The sequence below is a fragment of the Hylobates moloch genome, unplaced genomic scaffold (assembly GCF_009828535.3).
Source record: "Hylobates moloch isolate HMO894 unplaced genomic scaffold, HMol_V3 SCAFFOLD_14, whole genome shotgun sequence".
Classification (NCBI taxonomy): Eukaryota; Metazoa; Chordata; class Mammalia; order Primates; family Hylobatidae; genus Hylobates; species Hylobates moloch.
The window spans coordinates 2,002,716-2,024,709 of record NW_026652289.1 but is presented as its reverse complement, the minus strand read 5'-3'; the positions used below and the strand labels follow the sequence as shown (position 1 = coordinate 2,024,709).

General features: G+C 47.6%; 3 protein-coding genes across 8 annotated transcripts in view; all 3 read right to left on the bottom strand.

Annotated features, from left to right (window-relative positions):
• TSPEAR (thrombospondin type laminin G domain and EAR repeats) overlaps positions 1-21,994 on the bottom strand; it is a 184,915-nt gene that overhangs the window by 49,547 nt on the left and 113,374 nt on the right. Inside the window, exon 2 of the mRNA XM_032174851.2 lies at positions 18,898-19,118. Coding sequence (XP_032030742.1) covers positions 18,898-19,118 — 221 coding nt within the window. The remainder of the gene's footprint in view (positions 1-18,897; positions 19,119-21,994) is intronic.
• On the bottom strand, positions 929-1,822 carry LOC116481875 (keratin-associated protein 10-2). Of its 3 annotated transcripts, XM_032174864.1 has the most exons (3): positions 1,095-1,822; positions 1,005-1,028; positions 929-959 (listed from the first exon to the last, which is right to left on the bottom strand). In XM_032174864.1, exons 1-3 carry the CDS (start codon positions 1,820-1,822, stop codon positions 929-931), a joined length of 783 nt encoding a protein of 260 aa, XP_032030755.1. The 3 variants fall into 3 exon arrangements, with proteins under 3 accessions (XP_032030755.1, XP_032030754.1, XP_032030756.1); XM_032174863.1 differs by having other exon boundaries at positions 929-1,367; positions 1,461-1,822; XM_032174865.1 differs by having other exon boundaries at positions 929-1,267; positions 1,487-1,822.
• LOC116481882 (keratin-associated protein 10-3) lies at positions 9,022-9,815 on the bottom strand. Of its 4 annotated transcripts, none has more exons than XM_032174880.1 (2): positions 9,415-9,815; positions 9,022-9,373 (listed from the first exon to the last, which is right to left on the bottom strand). In XM_032174880.1, exons 1-2 carry the CDS (start codon positions 9,813-9,815, stop codon positions 9,022-9,024), a joined length of 753 nt encoding a protein of 250 aa, XP_032030771.1. The 4 variants fall into 4 exon arrangements, with proteins under 4 accessions (XP_032030771.1, XP_032030770.1, XP_032030772.1 ...); XM_032174879.1 differs by having other exon boundaries at positions 9,022-9,403; positions 9,439-9,815; XM_032174881.1 differs by having other exon boundaries at positions 9,022-9,408; positions 9,465-9,815.

Below are 21,994 nucleotides of genomic sequence, written 5' to 3'. Positions count from 1 at the left end.
TCTGCCGTTGGGGCCTTCCTGTTCCCACTGGCCCTCCGCCCACCCAGCCCAGCACAGGGAACTCTGGAGGCCGCGTCTCTGTTCTCTGCTCTGCATCCCAGCTGTAAGCCTGGCGCAGGAACAGAGGGCGTCCCTGAGCGTATGTGAGTGTGCACAGGAGGCAGGATGCCAAAGCTATCCCTGAGTGGAACTCCGTGAGCACAGGGACAGCTGGAGCCCAAGTCTACCCCCGTCTCCCACCTCCCAGCATAGCTGGGGCCTGCCACCCCCTGGGACAGCCCCAACCCTTGCCATGGGAAGGAGCTGCTTCTACCCACAGTGAGTGGGGCGTTGGCCCGAGCCACGTGGTGTCCGTGGGACTCAGCAAGTGAGCAAGGCTTTTGGGCCCCACAGGACCTGGGAGGGGAACCAGACAGCAGAACATGCCACGAGGTGGACAGGAGCTTCCAGGTGTCACACAAGAGCCCCCCGAGACCCCCTAGCTGGGGATGTAAAGAGATCCACGGGGCCCAGCCCCCCAGAGCCAGGCCAGGCCCCACTCTGCCCCCTCCCGCCCTGGGTATGGAGAGTCAGCACAGAGTCAGCTGGGGCCGCAGAGGCTTTATTGGTGCTCAGAGGCAGAGGGTGACACTCCTGGGTGCGAGACACGGGTCAGGAGGGCCCATCCCCGACCAGCGACCAGCGGAGGGTTGTGGTCTGTGGCCAGGAAACACCGCGAGGAGCAGCCAGGGCTCGCCCACCCTGGGGGAGGTCAGGCAGGAGCCAGTGAGCATCTCAGACCCCACCTCTGGCCTAGGCGGCTGTGGGTGGGGCTGCTCCTTCTCTGTGTTGAGCTGTGCTGAGGCTGGGTGGGCTGGGAGGTCAGGGGCTTCCAAGGACTGGAAGAGAGGTGGGGCCTGAGCCTAGCTGGCCCTGGGGGACATGGCCGTCAGCAGCTGGACTTCTGGCCTGAGGAGAAGCTGTAGCAGGCCGGGCAGGAGCATACGGGGCGGCAGAGGAGGTACACGCAGGAGGCTGGGCGGCAGCAGCTGGGTTGACAGGAGGAGGCGGGGACACAGCAGGAGGAGACAGGCACGCAGCAGGTGGGCCTGCACATGGGGCGGCAAAGGAGGGACATGGAAGAGGAGGGTCTGCAGCAGGAGGTGGTGCAGCAAGCTGGCTGGCAGCCAGACTGCTGGCAGCACAGAGAGGAAGCCCCAGAGCAGACAGGCACACAGCAGACGGGCTTGCAGCAGACAGGCTTGCAGCAGACGGGCACACAGCAGGCCTGCTGACACAGGGAGGAGGTACAGCAAGCCGGCTGGCAGCTAGTCTGCTGGCAGCATGAAGAGGATGACTCAGAGCAGGTGGGCACGCAGCACACAGGCCTGCAGCAGATGGGCACACGGCAGGACTGCTGGCAGGAGGAAGAGGCACAGCAAGCTGGCTGGCAGCTAGACTGTTGGCAGCATGAAGAAGGCCCACAGCAGACGGGTACACAGCAGACAGGCTTGAAACAGATGGACTTGCAGCACACAGGCATGCAGCAGGCCTGCTGGCAGGGGGAAGAGGTGCAGCAAGCTGGCTGGCAGCTAGACTGCTGGCAGCACGAGGGTGTGCAGGAGCTGGTGCAGCCTGATTGGCAGGGGCTGGGCTCACAGGCCGCCTGGCAGCAGGGGCTGGACACACAGCTCCCTGGGGTGCAGACCAGGGTCAGGCAGGGGGCCAGGGCGCAGCAGCTGGGGGCGCAGCAGGGGGGCTCACAGCAGCTCTCTGGGCAGTCGTCCACCTGCCAGGAGTCGGAGCAGGTGCTGGAGCAGATGGACATGGTGGATGCGGCCATGCTGGGGTGGGGAGGAGGTGAGCTGGGGGAGGTGTGTGAGTGAGTGAGTGTGTGTGTGAGTGAGTGAGTGTGTGAGTGAGTGAGTGTGTGTGTGAGTGAGTGAGCGTGTGTGTGAGCCTGTCGGCTGCTGGGGCTTTTATATGCCCAGGACCTGTGTTTTCCCAGCAGGAGACAGCAACGCCCTCCCCTTCCGTGTTGGTGTTTGGAGCCGGGAGGACCCTCGTTATTTCTGCTTCCTTTGCCATGACTTGTCCTCACTCTGCTCCTAACACTCGGCGGGTCCTGGGCAGGACCGATGCTCCTGGCTGAGCCTGTCCCCCCAGGAACACCAGGAGGGAAGGTGCGGCCTCTCTGGGGCTGACCTGGTGACTTCCACCTGGCAGGTCCCGTGACTGTGCCCGGCGTGGGCCCTCAGCCCGGGGGAGGCCCAGCCTCTGTCTGCAGGGACCTCACGGGGTGGGCTGGCGTGGCTGTGATTGGGAGAGCCAGGACGGAGGTGCCTGTGCTGGGAAAAGACGCTTGAGGACAGCGCTTCTGGCGGGCTCTGGGATCTTCTGAGATGCTGATGTCTGCCAAGGGCAGGAGGACAGGGAGGACCTCCCCTCCCCTAAGAAGGAGATGGAACGTTCCGGCAGGGCCTCTGGACAGTCAGCTCATTAGGAGGACAAGGTTTGGGGACTGGCTTTTGGGTCTGGACTGCCGTCCCCTGGAGCCCTGGTCAGGTGTCCTGAGAGGGGCGGGTGCAGATCCGGGCCTAGGGGTGGTGAGGGGCCTCTGCCTTGGGGAGGTGGATGTGGAATGAGGGTCACTGCAGAGTGAAGGACACTTGGGGTGGGCAAAGCCAGCCTGTGCTTGGGAGGTCATCAGGCAGGACAGGCCCTGACCCCGGGGCAGGGACCATCACAGGCGAGCTCCTTTGTCTCGGGGCCTGAGCCCAGCACGGCCTGAAGCTGGTTCTCACCAGGAAGCACCAACATCTCCCAATGTCCTTCCAGCCTCTTTCAGCTGGGGATGAGGCTACGGCAGCCTGGGATGGCCTTTCATGGTGGCCCAGAAAGCCTATAGCGCTAGGGAGGCTCACTGGAAGCTCTCCTGTCATAGTGTAGCAGGAGGCGAGCAGGCCCCTGGTCACCAGAACCTTTCTCCGTTGTCCTGCAGGGCCAGTCAAAGCAGCAAGCCGAGAAATAGAAATGAGACGTGAACCTCTGTTATTCGCGGGTGACACAATTGTCCACGTAAAGATCTGAGTCACTGGCATTGTGACTGTCACTGGCCATGTGCACCGGCTGGACGTGGGATAAACTCACAGCCCCCAACAGCCCGTCCCTGCACACCTGCCTCGCCATTGTGATGGAAATTCCATCTGAACCTGGGGCCTCCAGCACGTGCCAGTCACTCCACCCTCCATGGCTGTTGTCAAACAAGCCCCTCCGACCTCTCAGGGGTGATGTCTGTGAAGATTCAGCTCCCGACAAGATCCTCTCATCTGAAGACACAGGGCAGTCAGCAATGGGAGCCAGGGCGAGAGCCGAAGGGAAGCCGAGGCAGCTGCGTTCCCTAATGGAGTGTGATGGGGGAGGGTCCCACAGACCTGGAGCCACAAGTTATAGCATGTGACTGTAGTGACAGCTTCGGCGATCTTAGAAAATGACCCCCCTAGTAGCACTGATGATGAAGCTGGCGAGGTCAGAGCACGTGGCTACGCCAGGCAGCATTCCAAGCACTTGGCATCTATTCATTCACCTAATTTTGGCATTAACTTCTTGTCGAAGTTACTATGGACAGATGCGGAAGCCTCAGCAGAGAGGTTGAGCAATCTGCTCAAAGTCACACAGAAAACAGTGACAGAACCAGGACTAGAAGCCAGCCGGTCTGTACCTAGGATCTACATTCTCAACCAGTGCGTCTCCGATTCTAAAAAAAAAAAAATGTTGAAGATGAAAGCCAGCAAGTCTTCAATACCAAATTTAATACCAAACAGCTGGATTAAAAATTCACATCAGAAGCAGAAGCAGAAGCAGAAGAGCAAAACTAACACCACAGAGAATCAATTCAATTTTAAGTCCAAACATGAGTTCTTCCAAACACCGAGGTAAAGGATAAAACCCACAAATATAATGAGAGAAAAGATAACAAACAGAGTGTATATTTAGCTGAGACAAAACATGAAAATTCAATTGCTAGGGAGGAAAAAAATAAGATCAAAGTAATAATCAAAGAAATAATTGAGGATCAGGCATTCTGGACTGAATGGACAGAGGTGTGTGTATTTGGAGTAGAAGAACTTAATCAATTTCAAGAAAATCAGGCCTTCAGAGCCCACCCTAGACATGCATTGACAAGTTTTTCAATGTAGAAGACCTAAGAACAGGCTTCTCACAGGCCAGACGAATAATACATGACCTGGAAATGAACTGCATCAGGCTGACCTCAGACCCCTGTCCCACTAACCAGGATATGGCAATATCCTCAGAGCTTCCAGGGTAATCTTTGGTGGACTAAGGCTCTAATTTTCCTTGTTTCAAATTATTACATCTTTCTCAAATAAAGATAACAGCGATGTATTTTCACAAAAGCAAGAGCTTAGAAAGTACTCCACCCAGGTATCCCTCTTGGAAAAAATACTTAAGGAAATATGACAAATGGCAAAGTGATTGTTACAGATGGAATGTTTGTATCCTCCCCAAATTCACACGTTGAGACCCTAATTCCAATATGATGGTATTAAGAGGTGGGGCCTTTGGGAGGTAATTAGGTCAGGAGGGTGGAGCCCTCAAAAATGGGATTCATGCCCTTTAAAGAAGAAACCATGGAGAGATTATCTGGGCCATGTGAGGACAGCAAGAAGGTGGCTGTCTGTAGACCGGGAAGAGAGCCCTCTCCAGAACCCCACCATGTGGCACCCTGACTGATCCTGGACTGCCAGCCTCCAGAACTGAGAGAAAGAAATGCCTGCTGCTCAAGACCCTCCAGTCCACGGCAATTTGTTATAGCAGCCCCAGCTGACTATGACAGAGAAGAAGCAAAGACAAAAGCTCCAGAACGTAGAGGCTGGGGTATCAAAGGGCTGGCCCGGATGCAAAGACAGGAAGACACTGACCTGTGTGCAGATAACCAATGTGCTCAGTTATAACTGCAAATGCAAATTTCACATCTTTTATAACAGATGCGTACAACGGATGCATATTCAACATCCTAATTGAGTAGCAATGGTAAGATTCTAATACTTTACTGCATGCTAATGTGAGAGGCCACTAACCACATGTGGCTCTTGAGTGCTTGAAATGTGGCTCATGCCACTTGCTGAAATGGTAACATTCTGGATGTACCAGGTTAAATAAGATCTATTATTAAATTAATTTCACCTGTTCCTTTTGCCATCTTTAAATCTGGCTGTTATAATATTTAGGATTGTATGCGTGGTTCTGTTTCTACTGGTTTATGCTGTATGTTGCTTTCAATTAAACAAGAGAGACTGAGAAGCGGGTGGGGGTGGACCTGTGGGCTGATGTTGGGGGGAGCAAGATTAATTCTGTTTTAAATAGAAATTCTCGAATTGCAGTTCCATTCCTCACTTTAATAGTTAAAAAAATAAACATAAAGGTAAACTTAAAAGCTATTTATTAGTACAATTAAAAACAGAATGTATATTTTTCAAAACAGCAAATAAAAGTAGAAGAGAAAAAACAAACCGTGGTGGATATTCTAAAGATGGAAAAGCAACCGAAACAGGAGGAAAACCTCAAAAGCAGAGAAGGCCATGAAAATGTGAGGATGAGGAGCAACGCGGCCAGTTGGAAAGGAAAGGAAATTGCACCTGATGTTTTCTATTAGATGAAAACATTTCTCAAAACGGTTTATAAAATAAAAACCGAAATAAGGTAACTAATGTCACAATTAAACAGTAACGGAAGGGAAAAGAGACATCTCCCAGGTCCGACGGCTGCAGGGGCCCACACAGAGCCTCCTCTCCCATCCTCCCCAAGGGGTGACCCACACAGCCTAGAAATGGGGACTCCCACACTAGCAGGGCCCCCATATCCCACAGGATGAGCCAAAGGGAGGGCAGCCTGGCTCAGGACTCCCTGAAGATGCAGAAACTGTGTTCCCTTACAGAGTCCCACCCAGTGGGAGACATGGGCACTTGGCTAGGCCAGCTGGCCAAGGGCTGTGGGAGATGGGTGGTGAGGGGCACCAGGATCTGAGAGCCCTAGCGTGAGAAGTCCCCTCCCAGTCCTTGTGTGGTGAGTCTCCCACTCTGGCCACACACACATCCCACCCCCCTTCACAAGCAAGGTGGAGGCTGCACACACACAGTCCTGGGGCTCAGGGCAAGGCGGCCTCGCTCTGGGCTACTGATCAGACCCAGCACACAGAGCGGGCTGGGGACAGCCCTTCCTGCCATGCCTGCTCCCCTTGTCCTGGTAGCTGGGCTGGGAGCTTACAAAGGAAAATGACAGTGACAAGGGGCCTGTGTCCTTCCGTCCTGGGTGCCTGTGACACTCGGACAGGGACTTCCAACTGTGTATTGCATTTGCACAGACATGCCATCAAAACTGCAAAGGAATAAATGACTGCTGGGACAAGTTAATAGATACAGTGGTTCAAAGGAAAAGACCTACTCGAGAATTAAGGAATCCTTGCGAACAACAGGGGAAGGTTACAGAAAGTTTCCAGTTATTCTTAAGAATTAAGAAGTCGCGCCGGGCACGGTGGCTCACGCCTGTAATCCCAGCACTTTGGGAGGTCAAAGCAGGCAGATTGCGATGTCAGGAGTTCAAGACCAGCCTGGCCAATATAGTGAAACCCAGTCTCTACTAAAAATACAAAAATTAGCCAGGCATGGTGGTGCACACCTGTAGTCCCAGTTATTCAGGAGGCTGAGGGAGAAGAATAGCTCCAACCCAGGAGGCAGACGTTGCACTGAGCAGAGATCACGCCACTGCACTCCAGCCTGGCAACAGAGTGATACCCGCTCTCAAAAAAAAAAAAAAAAAAAAAAAAAAGGCCGGGTGCAGTGGCTCATGCCTGTAATCCCAGCACTTTGGGAGGCCAAGGCGGGTGGATCACAAGGTCAGAAGTTCAAGACCAGCCTGGCCAAGATGGTGAAACCCCATCTATACTAAAAATACAAAAAAATTAGCTGGGCGTGGTGGCGGCCCCTGTAATCCCAGCCACACAGGAGGAGAGGCAGGAGAATCCTTTGAACCCGGGAGGTGGAGGTTGCAGTGAGCCGAGATCGCACCACTGCACTCCATTCTGGGCAACAGAGCCAGACTCTTTCTAAGAAAAAATAGAAGTTGCTCCAGGGATTCCAGTTCTGGAAACTGGCTGGTGAGATTGTTTGACCCATCATCCTGCTGAAAACAATTGAAAACACTATGAAGAATCTTCCTAGTTGCAACAGGAAACTGGAAAAGGAATAAAGAATTACAGGATTACAGGCCCAAATCAAAGGCAGGGGTCTTTGCCCTTTTTGCGCAAGGGAACTTCCCGGCTACCTCATGAAAGCTTTGGAGGTTTTCAGATGAGTAAAAGGAAACCAACTTCATGAAAACATGGCTATTACACTATGAAAAAGCAAACTGGTGATATAGCGTGTACTTCCCTAGGGAACACGTGCCTGGTGAGACCCAGCAGGTGCATCTCGCACCACTGTAATTATTAAGCAGCAGTGGCCAGAATGAGGTTTTGAGCATTTGCAGCCGGCATAATGTGACGCCATGCATCTCATTCCTGTTGGTGACAAAGCTGCAGGTGCCACTGTAGGTTTTGTCGGCTACATTCATAGTTGATTGAAACACTGTATTTCAGTTAGATGTTTGGGAAAATAAAGATGCATTTTTTTTCTTCTCATCCAAGCTCACAGACCGCAGGTGAACGACTCTTGCTCTAACCCGTAGCATTTAGAAACACCCAGAATTCACTTCATTCTTGAGGGCATTTGCTGGTCTGGTGATTTTAAATTTAGGATTGAATGGTTTTGCAGGATGAAGAGGACAGAAACTGAAGCCAAGAGCCCCCCTCGTGGTGGGGTCTAAAGAAGACCATCCCTACATGAAGCTAGAGACTGCACGGGCTGCACCCTCAGAGAAGAGGGAGTCAGAGGTAAGCATGGGCTTATGACCATCCCAGAGGCTGCTGGCTGCCTGGGGACTCAACACACCCAGAGGAGAACATCCTGCCCCAACAAGCCTGCCCTTGTTCTGCTTTGCAGCCTGAACCGGCACCTTTTGGGTGGCCCACACAAATCGAGGCCATGAATTTAGCTGAAGGTGGTCCAGGAATCAGAGGGTTCCTCACATAAGGCAAAAGCAAACACAACTTTCTTAGAGGCCTCAAAAATGCCCACAAATACTTTCCAAGGACAAGGGTGGTTACTCAGCCACAAACAGTGAAGCACACAAGGAAACAAGACACCACGAGCGAGAACTGGCGGAAATGACAGAAAGCTGAAATGGACCCACAGAGACTTCAGGCATTGGGATGACCGTACACGGACTGTCCAACAAACATACACAGATACTTTGAAATAAGAGATCAGCTCTAAAATGTCTTCCAGAAATGAGAAATATTTATTTTATTTAATAAGAGAGGGCTGGTGAGAAGATGGTGAGTGGGGGTCAGGCAGGCAGAGGAAGAAGAGAGGGGGAGCCCAGGGAGAGGCCAGGTCCGGTGGGTGTGGGGGATTCACAGAGAAGGGCAACCCCAGGGCCTGGAGACACTGAGGCTGGCAGGGGAACCCCACAACAGCAGACCCAGCACAGCGGGAAGTCAGGACTGCCTCCGCCCCTGGCACTGTCAGCCTGGCTGCAGCTCACGGCCAGAGTCCCGAAGCTCCCACCCCACACAGCACATCGAAGTTCTTCCCACAGATTTGCCAGATATGCAAAAAAGACCTCTGAGAGGGCACAGCGGTGACTTTATTTGTTGACAGACTGATCACTCACATGGGGCAGGACACAGTGACCACCGGCTGGCCAGGATGGAGATGAGGGTGCGGGAGAGATGCATGCCTGGAGGGAACTCGGCATGAAGGCTCAGCATTGCTGGCTGGAGGTGCAGTGGCTCTGGGCAGAGGAGACTCAGACAGGGCTCAGGGCTGCAAGGATTTTCGGAAGTCAGAGATGGCTCTGGAACAACTCTGGAGAAATGGGAACTGCCCGTCAGCAGCTGGACTTCTGGCCTGAGGAGAGGCCTCAGCACGCGGAAGAGAGGCGGGAGCACGCGGGGCGGCAGAGGAGGGACACGCAGGAGGCCGGGCGGCAGCAGCTGGGCTGGCAGGAGGAGGTGGGGGCACAGCAGGAGGGGATGGGCACACAGTAGGTGGACCTGCACACGGGGTGGCAGAGGAGGGACACGGAGGAGGAGGGTCTGCAGCAGGAAGTGGTGCAGCAAGCCGGCTGGCAGCTAGACTGCTGGCAGCGTGAAGTGGAAGCCCCAGAGCAGACAGGCACGCAGCTCACAGGCTTGCAGCAGACAGGCTTGCAGCAGACGGGCACACAGCAGGCCTGCTGGCTTTGGGAGGAGGTGCAGCAAGCTGGCTGGCAGCTAGACTGCTGGCAGCATGAAGAGGAATCTGGCAGCTAGACTGCTGGCAGCATGAAGAGGAATCCTCAGAGCAGGTAGGCACGCAGCACACAGGCTTGCAGCAGACAGGCACACAGCAGACTGGCTTGCAGCAGATGGACACACAGCAGGCTTGCTGGCAGGGGGAGGAGGTGCAGCAAGCCGGCTGGCAGCTAGATTGCCGGCAGCATAAGGGCGTGCAGGAGCTGGTGCAGCCTGATTGGCAGGGGCTGGGCTCACAGGCTGCCTGGCAGCAGGGGCTGGACACACGGCTCACTGGGGTGCAGACTAGGGTCAGGCAGGGGGCTGGGGCACAGCAGCTGAGGGCACAGCAGGGGGGCTCACAGCAGCTCTCTGGGCAGGCATCCACCTGCCAGGAGTCAGAGCAAGCGCTGGAGCAGATGGACATGGTAGACGCGGCCATGCTGGGGTGGGGAGGAGGTGAGCTGGGGGAGACGTGTGTGAGTGAGTGAGTGATTGTGCCAGGTGCTCTGAGTGGTCGGAACCTTTATACCCCTCTGTGTTGATTGTGCTGTCCCTGGCTGGCTTCGAGAAGCCTTCCTCTTCCTTGTTGTTGTAGGCGCTGTTGTGTTAGTAGTGTTGGTTCATTGTTTGTGGATGTTCTGGTTTGTGAGGCTCCTGACTGGAGTTGGGGCTTCCCTAATGTGGGTTTGTCCGTAGATAAACTAGTAGAAATAAATTGATTGCATCAAAGCACACTGCAGAAGCAGGGACAGTGGCAATTAGGAGATATTCTAGAATTGACAGCCCTCTGCTCCATCCCAGGAGGAGTTTGCACTTAAAAAAATACTTCTACACCTAAGGAGGGATGAGGTTAGGAGAACCTCAGCTTCTGGGCCTTGAGGAAAGGGAGAGATGTGTTCTGCTGTGGACAAGTTTGATGATGCTCAGTTGGCCTGGCCGCATGGCGAGATCCACCCTGTGGGTTGTCACTGCTGGTTGTCAGTGGGAACCATGGGGCATATTTCTGCTGGGGGTGAGCCCTGGGGCAGGTGTGAGGGAATAGTGTCTTCCTGGGCAGAGATTGGCTCACAGAGGGGAGCAGGGAGGCAGCTGCAGGCCCAGCACAGTAGAAATGGAGATGAGGGGCAAGCACCTTTGTTTCATTTCACGTTGAACTGTTATGGGACCTTCTCCTGGTGGTGTGCACAGTAGTGTTCACACCTTCTCCTCTCACATCTCGGGCCACATCACCTGCAATGGTGTCCTTGGTAGCTCCAAGGTCTCTTCCCTTATGGGCCGGAAAGTCATCAGAATGTATTAGTTCTACTGTTGGCTCCTGGACATTGTCATAGTAAATGTAAAAGGGTCTGATCGCAGAGCCTTGTCTCACAAATACCTATACACCTGTGTGTATCAGCCCATGCCTGTGCTCAGGACCATACCTGTGCACTAGTAAACCCCCAAAGTTCTGATCATGGATCCCTCATCTCCTCACTCTATGATCACTATTTTCTACTAAATCTTTGAAACGGCAAAGGCAGAGGCTCTGACGTTGCTCTAGGCTGCAGGGCTCTCCAACATTAGGCCAGGGCTCCACTGAGTGCTTGGTGGGGGCCCATAGGCTGCAGGGTTTGAAGCCTCTGACCTTTGATGGGTATGGCTAAGGGCTCTGTTGGAGGACTACCTGGCAAAGTCAGGCTACAATGGAAAAATATTATTTCATAGAAATAATAGCTGGACACAGACTGGCAAATTGGATGAAGAGTCAAGACCCATCAGTGTGCTGTATTCAGGAGACCCATCTCACTTGCAAAGACACACATAGGCTCAAAATAAAGGAATGGAAGAAAATTTACCAAGCAAATGGAAAGCAACATAAGCAGGGGTTGCAATCCTAGTCTCTGATAAAACAGACTTTAAGCCAACAAAGATCAAAAAAGACAAAGAAGGGCATTACATAATGATAAAGGGATCAATTCGATGAGAAGAGCTAATTATCCTAAATATATATGCACCCAATACAAAAGCACCCAGTTTCGTAAAACAAGCTCTTAGAGACCTACAAAGAGACTTAGACTCACACACAATAATAGTGGGAGCCTTTAACACCCTGCTGTCAATATTAGACAGATCAACGTGACAGAAAATTAACAAGGATATTGAGAACTTGAACTCAGCTCTGGATCAAATGGACCTAATAGACATCTACAGAACTCTCCACCCCAAATCAACAGAAGATACATTCTTCTCAGTGTCACATGGCACTTATTCTAAAATTGACCACATAATTGAAAGTAAAACACTCCTCAGCAAACACAAAAGAACTGAAATCATAACAAAGTCTCCCAGACCACAGTGCAATCAAATTAGAACTCAAGATTAAGAAACTCACTCAAAACCATACAACTACATGGAAATTGAACAACCTGCTCCTGAATGACTCCTGGGTAAGTAACGAAATTGAGGCAAAAATCAAGAAGTTATTTGAAATCAATGAGAACAAAGAGACAATGACCCAGAATCTCTGGAACACAGCTAACGCTGTGTTAACAGGGAAATTTATAGCACTAAATGTCCACATCAGAAAGCTGGAAAGATCTCAGATTGACACCCTAACATCACAATTAAAAGAATTAGAGAAGCAAGAGCAAACAAATCCAAAGGCTAGCAGAAGACAAAAAATAACTAAGATCAGAGCAGAACTGAAGGAGATAGAGACATGAAAAACCCTTCAAAAAAATCAATGAATCCAGGAGCTGGTTTTTGAAAAAATTAACAAAATACATAGACCACTAGTTAGACTAATAAAGAAGAAAAGAGGGAAGAATCAAATAGATACAATAAAAAATGATAAAGGGAATATCACCACTGATCCCACAAAAATACAAACTACCATCAGAGAATACTATAAACACCTCTATACAAATAAACTAGAAAATCTAGAACAAATGGGAAATTCCTGGACACATACACCCTCCCAAGACTAAACCGGGAAGAAGTTGAATCCCTGAATAGATTATAGCAAGTTCTGAAATTGACGCAGTAATTAATAGTCTACCAACCAAAAAAAAAGGCCCAGGACCAGATGGATTCACAGCCAAATTCTACCAGAGGTACAAAGAGGAGGTGGTACCATTCCTTCTGAAACTATTCCAAACAACTGAAAAGGAGGGACTCTTCCCTAACTCATTTTATGAGGCCAGCATCATCCTGATACCAAAACCTGGCAGACACAGCAAAAAAAGAAAACTTCAGGCCAATATCCCTGATGAACATTGATGCAAAAATCCTCAATAAAATACTGGCAAAATGAATCCAGCAGCACATCAAAAAGCTTATACACCACAATCAAGTCAGCTTCATCCCTGGGATGCAAAGCTGGCTCAACATATGCAAATCAATAAATGTAATCCATCACATAAACAGAACCAATGGCGAAAACCACATGATTATCTCAATAGATGCAGAAAAGCCCTTCAAGAAAATTCAACATCCCTTCATGTTAAAAACTCTCAATAAACTAGGTGTTAATAGAACATATCTCAAAACAATAAGAGGTATTTATGATAAACCCATAGTCAATATCATACTGAATGAGCAAAAGCAGAAACTATTCCCTTTGAAAACCAGCACAAGACAAGGATATCCTCTCACCACTCCTATTCAACATAGTATTAGAAGTTCTGGCCAGGGCAATCAGGCAAGAGAAAGACATAAAGAGTATTCGAATAGAAAAAGAGGAAGTCAAATTACCTCTTTTTGCAGGTGACATGATTCTATATTTAGAAAACCCCATCGTCTCAGCTCAAAAACTCCTTAACTGATAAGCAACTTCAGCAAAGTCTCAGTATGCAAAATAATGTGCAAAAATCACAAGCATTCCTACACACCAACAATAGACAAGCAGATAGCCAAATCATGAGTGAACTCCCATTCTCAATTGCTACAAAGAGAATGAAATACCTAGGAACACAGCTAACAAGGGACATGAAGGACCTCTTCAAGGAGAACTACAAACCACTGCTCAAGAACTACAAACCACTGCTCCATTTTCCACAAACAAATGGAAAAACATTCCATCCTCATGGATAGGAAGAATCGATATCATGAAAATGGCCATACTGCCCAAAGTAATTTATAGATTCAATGCTATTCCCATCAAACTACCACTGACATTCTTCACAGAATTAGTAACTTTCCAAAATTATTGAAAAACATTAATCTACATATCCAGGGCCTCAGAAAACTCTAAGGTGGAGATACACAAAAGATATGCAAACAGACATATCATAGTAAAAATACTGAAAGTCAAAAACAAGGAGGAAATCTTGAAAGCAGCAAGAGAAAAACAAGTTATTCATAAGAGAACCATAAGAAGAGCAACAGTTCACTTCTTATCAGAAGCAATGGGCACCAGAAGGTAGTATGATGGTACATTCAAAGTGCTCAAAGAAAAAAAGTCAGCCAAGAATTCTATATCCAACAAAGTTATCTTTCCGAAATGAAGGCAAAATAAAGGCATTCCCAGATAAATCAAAACTGAGGGAATCTATTACCTGCAGGTGCATCTTACAAGTCATACAAGTCATACTAGTGTCCTGCAGACCAAAAGCAAGTAACCCCAGACAGAAATTCAAATCCACACAGAAAAACAAAACAGCAGTAAAACTAATTATGTAATTATAAAAAGTAGTACAAATGCATATTTTCTCCTTTATTCTCAACTGATTTTTAAAAAGCAATATAAAAATGTATATTTGGTATTGTTAGGCCTGTAACATGTAGAAATCTAATATATTTGGCAATAATACTACAAAGGAGGTACGTGGAAACAAAGCTATATTGTGCAAAGGAAGTTACTGAAGATAGTAATGTGAATCCACAGGAAAAAATCAAGAGAATCAGAAATGATAAAAAGGCTAATATAACAAATGATATAAATATATACTTGTTCTTTCTTCTCTAAGCATCTTTAAAAGCCATACAATTATAGGAAGTAATAAGTATAACAATATATTGTTGGGTTTTAACATCTGTAGATGTAATGTATATAACAGCAAGACTACAAAAAGGAAAAAAGGAAAAGATTTGTAGAGGAGCAATCTTTTTGTATCTCACTGGCATTAAGTTGGCACAAATCTGAAGTTGATCTTGATAAGTCAAAATAAGCATATGGTAAACCCCAGAGCAACCACTAAGGAAAAACTAAAACAGTGTCATGGGAAAACATAAAGAAATCAAAATGCTACGTTAGGAAATATGCACTTAACATAAGAGAAAGTAGTGAAGAAAGAATATAAGGACAGTGGTGGCAAAAAAACCCATAAAACCACAGAACCATATAAAACATATGGGAAATAAAAAGTAAACTAGTAGACATAAATCCAAGTACAGTTGATTTTCATTGTTAGTAGTAATTACATAAAGTCATTGCAAATACTGAATAAGGAAATAATATACCATTGTTCCTAGGGGAAATACAGAGTTCGGTTCTTGTAAACCTCTGGTCGCAGTTTCAACTATCAACATATAATCAAGTGTTATATGTGTTTAATAATTATTGTTTATTCATTAACATTGAACTCAGCCAACAGTACTATAACTTATGCCTTAATAAAGCTTCTCTAACATACATATTTTCTCTATAAGGGACATCACAGCCTTTTTGCACTTAGGAACACTGAACAGCCCCTTCACTGCCATGCCTGAAGGCCATTTTAAATAGTAAAGTCACCCAAAAAACCACAAAAATGTGAAGATGTGGCATTAAGTAGATTACAAAAAAAATGCTTATTTACAATATGAGAGCTGAAGCAAGAATGCATAGTGTGCCTTGTTCAACCTCATCTGGGAACATGCATTTTGGGAGACTCAAATTTCTCACTAATCTGTGCATGTCAATGAATGACTACAAAAGTGCCACCAGTATTTATTTTGAGATTATAAATTAATTTTAGATAGTAGCTGAATTTGCAAATACAAAATTCATAAAAATGAGGTCAACTGTTTATCAATAACAACATTAAATGTAAATAGATTAAATAACCCAATCAAAAGGCAGAGGCTGTCAGACTAGATTAAATAAAAAACAAGATATAACTAGATGCTCTGTAAAGTAGGCATTCTTTATATTCCAATATACAACTAGATTGAAAATAAACAGAACGAGATAAATTATACAAACAACAACCACGAGAAAATTGGAGTAGCCCAACTGCTCTCTGATAAAATAAATTTTAAAACAAAAATTGTTATTAGAGATGAAAAGGAACACTTTGTAATGATGAAAGGTCAACCTATCATGAAGGTATAATAAATATAAACATGTATGTAAATAATAACAGAGCACCAAAATACATGAAGCAAAAGCTGACAGAAATGAAAGGAGAAAAAGACAAGTCAACAATATTAATTGAATAGTTCAACACCATAATTTCAACAATGGATAGAATAACTAGGGAGAAGATCAACAAGAAAAAGGAAAACTTGAATACAATAAACCAATAAAGTCTAGCAGACATCTTTAGACTATTCCACCTGATGACAGCAGAATATACATTTTTTTGAAATGCATATGCAGTATTGTCTAGGATAGGACATATGTTAGGCCATAAAATAAACCTCCAGTAAATTTAAAAGGATAGAAATAATGCAAAGTATGTATTCTGGCCAAAATAAAATAAAATTAGAAATCAATAATAGAAAAAAAACTGGGGAAACACACAAATATGTGAAAATTAAACAGCACACTCTCATATAACCAACCAACAAGTCAAAAAAGAAACCAAAAGGAAAACCATAAAATCATCAAGATGAATAAAAATGAAACCCAAAATACCAGAACTTATAAGATGCAGCAAAAGTACTGCTTAGAGAGAAGTTTATAGTTGTAAATACCTGTATTAAGAAAGATCTCAAATCAATAGCCTAACCTACTTTAAGATGCTGGAGAAAGAAGAGCAAACTCAAAGCAAGCACAATGAAGGAAATAATGAAGATTAAAGTGGAAATAAATAAAGAATTAAAACCAATTCTTCACAAACTCTTTCAAAAACTAAGAGGAAGTATTACTTCCTAACTCATTCTATGAGGCTAGTATTATTCTCATACCATAATCACACAAAGACATCATAAGAAAAGAAAACTACAGACCAATACCAGTATCTCTCATGATATGAATGCAAAATACTCAACAAGATACTAGCAATCTGAATCCAGCGACATAAAAGAAGAGTTACACACCATGGCTAAATGGGACTTATCCCTGGGATGCAAGATTGGTTTAATATCTAAAAATCAATTAATGTAACACAACATATCAACAGAATAAAAAACAAAAATAGCATGATTATAACAATAGATGCAGCAAAAGCACTTGATAAAATCCACCATCCTTTCATGTTAAAAACACTCAACAAGACAGAGCAGGAAACTTGCTCAATTTGTTAAGGGCATCTATGAAGAATCCACAGTTAACATCATACTTAGTGGGAAAAAATAAAAAGTATTCATATTGGAAAAGAAGAAACAAATCATCTCTATTCACAGATGATGTGATCTTATATATAGAAAATCCTAAGAAATTCACTAAAAAACTGCCAACTCAGCAAGGTTGCAGGATACAAGGTCAACACACAAAAATCAGTGGTATTTCAGGCCAGGTGTGGTAGCTCATGTCTGTGATCTCAGCACTTTGGGAGGCCCAGACCAGCCTGGCCAACATGGCGAAACCCTGTCTCTACTAAAAATACAAAAATTAGCTGGGCATGGTAGTGTACACCTGTAATTCCAGCTACTCTGGAGGCTGAGGTGGGAGAATCGCTTGAACCCAGGAAACAGAGATTGCAGTGAGATGAGATTGCACCACTACATTCCAGCCTGGGTGACAGAGTGAAACTCTGTCTCAAAAATAAATAAATAAATAAATAAATAAATAAATAAATAAATAAATAAATAAATAATGGTATTTCTATATATTTGCAATGAACAAGCCAAACATGAAATTATTTATAATAGCATCAAAAAGGAAAAAATACTAGGACTAGATTTAACAAAATAATTATAAAATTTATACTCTGAAAACCATAAAACATTATTTTTGTTTTGTTAAGGAAGATGTAAATCAATGGAAAAGCATCATATATTCATTAATCTGAAGTCCATGATCCACTCATGTTAATATTGTTAACATGACAATACTCCCCAAATTAATCTACAGATTTGTCCACTCTCAAGCTAACTTCTCTGTAGACATTCACAAGTTGATTATAAAATCAATATATAATTACAAGGGACCCAGAATAGCCAAACCAAAATTTAAAAAGAGGAGCAAAGTTGGATGACTCATAGTTCCCAATTTAAAGATTTACTACAATGCTACAGTAACCAAGACTGTGTGGTACAAATATATAAATAGACAAATGAATAAATAAAATAAAATTGAGAGTCTGGAGATAAACCCACATATCTATAGTCAATTTATTTCTCACAAGGTTGTCAAGACCATTCAATGAAGAAAAAATAATCTCCTTAGCAAATGGTGTGGGGGCAACTGAATATCTACATACAAAAGAACGAAATTGACACCTTACCTCACACCATATACAAAAATTAAATGGATTGAAGACTTCCGTGTAAGTACCAAAAGTATAAAACTCTTAGAAGAAAACATAAGGGTAAATCTTCATGACCTTGGATTTGGCATTGGATTCTTGGATATGATACCAAAAGTACAAGCAACAAAATGAAAAAAAATAGATAAATTGAACATCATCATGGTTTAAAAGTTTTGTGCTCCAAAGGGCTCTACCAAGAAAGTAAAAGGAAAACCCACAGAATGGGAGCAAATATTTGCAAATCATATATCTCATAAGGGGATCATCAAATATATAAAGAATTCTTTACAACTGAGCAATAAGAAGTCCATTAATCCATGAAAAACTGGGCAAAAAATTTAAATGAACATTTCTCCAAGGAAGATGCACAAATGGCCAATACACACATGAGAAGTGCTCTACACCACTGTTGGAAATGCAAATTCATTTTTATTTACTTCAGAAGGACCTGCTGTACAGATATGATATGCACTGTCCCAGAAACCGTTGGGAAGGGGACAGAGACAAACATTACTGTCTTCACCTTCCAAACTAGTAGGCAGAGGATGGGATGGGGCTTGTCTGTTAGATTTGGGATTGATGGCACTTCAAGTCTTAGACAAATGGGTCTACAAAGTGTCCCTTTTTAGATGTGATTTTATTGTTAGCGCTTCCTGCCAAAGGATGTCAACATAAAAACTCTTGAGCACTAGACCCTCGATTGCAGGAACTGGCTGTGCAAACCACTAGCAAATGGTCACACAGACTCTCACATACTGCCAGTGGCAGGGACGTCACTACCTAGCAAGGCCAGCCACTCTTGATCCCAGAGAAACCCAGAGAGTCCTTGACAAATGCCGCCCCTCAACCTGTGCACGCGTTGGTACTGGGAACCTCACGAGGGAAAACTACGCTATTATAACGCAAAGCGCAGAAAGTGCCACTGACCTTGGGTGGAAGATTGGGAACTCTCAAAGTTACAACGATGGAAAATTCTTCAGGGAAGAGGTCACACCGGGAGAAAATCCTGGATGCAGGGAAGCTCATGGTGTGGGGGGCGGCTGCTGAGAGCTGGAGTCCCCGTGCACCGTGAATCTGAACTATCCTGATCCCGCTTGTGGCGCCATCAGAAGGGATCACTTCCGCCAGGATATCCAGGGGGCGCAGGTCTGTGGCAAAGAAATCACAGGTGGGTTAGGCCAGGACACCCCCAAAAGTGGATACCCATAACAGCCAACATGTATGGGGCATCAGCGTGGCAGGCACTTTACATAGCACTATAGCCCCTATGAGCTGTGAACCAAGGTTTTCTCTGTTTCAGTGGTGAGGAAACAGAGGCACCATGAGGCGTGCCCGTGTGGCCTCCCCCCACCCCTCCTCCTGCTCCTGGGGGATCTTGCACAGCTGCCTCTGAGCTGCAGGTAACATTCCACCCGTGGCTGCTGTTTTCAAGTCGGCAGCCAGGCACTGTGCAGGGTGAGCTGTGCAGGATGAAGGAAGGAACGCATGGCCCCACCGCAGCCGCGGGGACCCCAAAGGAAACGCAGGAAGCGGCTGGGAATGAGACCAGGCAGGCCCAGGCTCCTGTCTGCGGGCCTCCCTTGGGTCCCTGTGCTGCCCTCGGGTGCTGTGGGAGGCTGGAGCTGCCGTGGAGCTGGCAGTGCCTGCCCCTCGTGCCCCTATGGGCGTGCCAGGGGAGTGAATAAGCTCCTGGGGAACCTCGGATTCGAAGTTGGTGGGAACATAATTGATGGCTGGCCTGGCCTCCTCTGGGGCCAGGTGACAGGGAGGAAAATGGGGAGCATGGAGGGCATTCGGGGCTAGCAGAGGGCTGCAGACCAGATCCCTGGCCCAGGCTGAGTGGCTGGGAGCAGAGCCTGAGACTGATGCCTGGACCCTCCTCAGCCCGGCCACTGCAGCTGGCCCCAGCCTGGGTAAATGCCAGGGCATGGCTGAGTGAGGCAGGCGTTCCCGGAGCTGTCTCCCTCCATCTGGCAGTCTTGCTGAGGGGCCTCCTGCCTCAGCCTGGCATGAGGATGTTGGGTCAGTCTACTCTGGCACCCTCTAGGGTTCATCTTCCCCCACATGCCCATCCTGGCCGGCACTGTATGGGGAATATCATGGATTCCCTGTGAAGGCCCTGGAAGGGCTTTGGTCAAACATCTCAAGCAGAGGCCTTCCTCCCCCGCCTGCCTGCGCGTGGCAGGGCTCCAGGGAGCACGTGGAGAGCAGGACTCCACTCCAGCCCAGGAGAAGGCACAGCCCTTCCTCGCACTGCCATGTGCATCGCAGTGCCACAGCTGTAGTGACACTTGGGTCCTCTATGTCCTCCAGAGAGTGTGAGCACCTGGGATGGAGCAGGTCTGCAGAAGAGCATACCCTGGAAAAGCATCCCCGTCTGCACAGTGCACACAGGGTGTGAAACGCAGGGTGTGAAACGCAGGGTGTGAAATGCAGGGTGTGAAACGCAGGGTGTGAAGGGCACTTCTTTGTTAGAAAAACCGGATGTGACCCAGATGTGTACGTCCACACATGTGCACACAGGGTGCAAAGGGCACTTAGAAAAACCAGATGTGACCCAGACGTGCAGTGCAGGAACAGCCGGCAAAGCAGCTGTGACATCCTGGCTGCAGGACGCTGCCTGGGCCTGGCCCAGGCACAGAGTGGGAAGATGTGGCAGGACACACCGTGGGCCAAGGACGGAAAGGATGCGGAGGGTCCTGGCTGGGGCAGGGGTGTGTGTGTGTGTGACCCACAGCACCAGAGAGTGTGGGGACATGCAGATGGGGGGAGCACGGTGAAGAAAGGGTGGCCTGCTTTAGGACAGGAGAGTCTATTATTATTGTTACTATTTATGCAATTAAACACAAAAGGTAGAGTGTGAGGAGGCTTTGCCACTTCTTGGAAAGACCCTGAGCTATAAAACATGCTACGACAGAGGGACAGCAACAGTGGACACTGTGTGTAGAGAGGTCTGTGTACAGGGACCACCCCCGATGGAGGCCACTGTGTGTGTTTGGGGGGTCCTAGGCTGACTCTGGGAGGATTCTGGCATCTTGGTGTGGGGGGATTCTGTGCCTCAGGGCTCTGATGTTGGCCCAAGCCTCAGGCTGGTGGAGGTTGGGGATGAGACTCCACATCCTGTGGCGTTGCGTCCTGGGTCCCCTGGAAAGAATGAGTCTCTAAGTAAACCCCACGCACCCTACCGCCCGCTCCCCCCAAGTCCCAGAGAGACACTGCTGCACAGCACTGCCTGGTGCTGGGCTCACCCCCGGGGGTTTAGCTTGAGCACGACCAGGTGCCACCTCCTCACTGAGGCAATGTGGGGGCCACCATCCAGACAGTGCCCTGCCCAGCGCTCAGGATGAGCCTTTGCCCTGCTGAGCCCCGGGATAGACAGTCAGCCCATCGCTTGCTGGGCTTTGGCAATCAGGAAACAGAATCCTGCCCATCCCAGCAAGAGCCTCTCCCTCCACTGTTTAATTAAAATAGCCTCTTCCTGGCTCCAGACCCCACGCCTGCAGTCTTGTGTGCCTCTCAGCCTCCTGGGAGTGGACACCCAAGGGCAGATGAGTCCCCGACACAGCCTCGGCAGTGCTGGGTGGGGGCCTCTGGAGGTTGACCCGCCGTCACAGCCACCTTGTGGGTCATCCTCCTTGACTCTATCATCGGCGAGACGTGGGTCCAGAAGCCAGGAATTATGGAATTACAGAAGGGGCTGCAGAGACAAGCTCGTTCACAGCCTCAGGCACAGGCCAGGTACAGCCACCGAGGATGGAGAAGGAGGGAACCGAGCGCTGCTTTGAAAAGAAGAAACGTCTTGAATCCAACATAGGAGCTTTGCTTTGAGAAACTAGAGAAAGACGAGGAAATGGAACCCACAGCAAGCAAAGGGAAGGATGGGGCAGGAGTCCACGCAATTAAAAACAGAAGGAAAATAGAGGAAATTGATTAAACCCAAGCTGGTTCTTTGAGATCAATCAAATTGATAAACAATATGGAGAACAAAAGGGGATATTGCTAAACAATTGTCAGAAATTAAAAG

Coding starts and splice junctions, on each gene's coding strand:
- LOC116481882 (XM_032174879.1), bottom strand. CDS start 9,815: ATGGCCGCGTCTACCATGTCCATCTGCTCCAGCGCTTGCTCTGACTCC. Junction 9,404..9,438: donor TGCGTGCCTACCTGCTCTGA/GGATTCCTCTTC, acceptor AGTCTAGCTGCC/AGATTCCTCTTCATGCTGCC.
- LOC116481875 (XM_032174863.1), bottom strand. CDS start 1,822: ATGGCCGCATCCACCATGTCCATCTGCTCCAGCACCTGCTCCGACTCC. Junction 1,368..1,460: donor TGTGTACCCGTCTGCTGTGG/GCCTTCTTCATG, acceptor CATCTGCTGCAG/GCCTGTGTGCTGCGTGCCCA.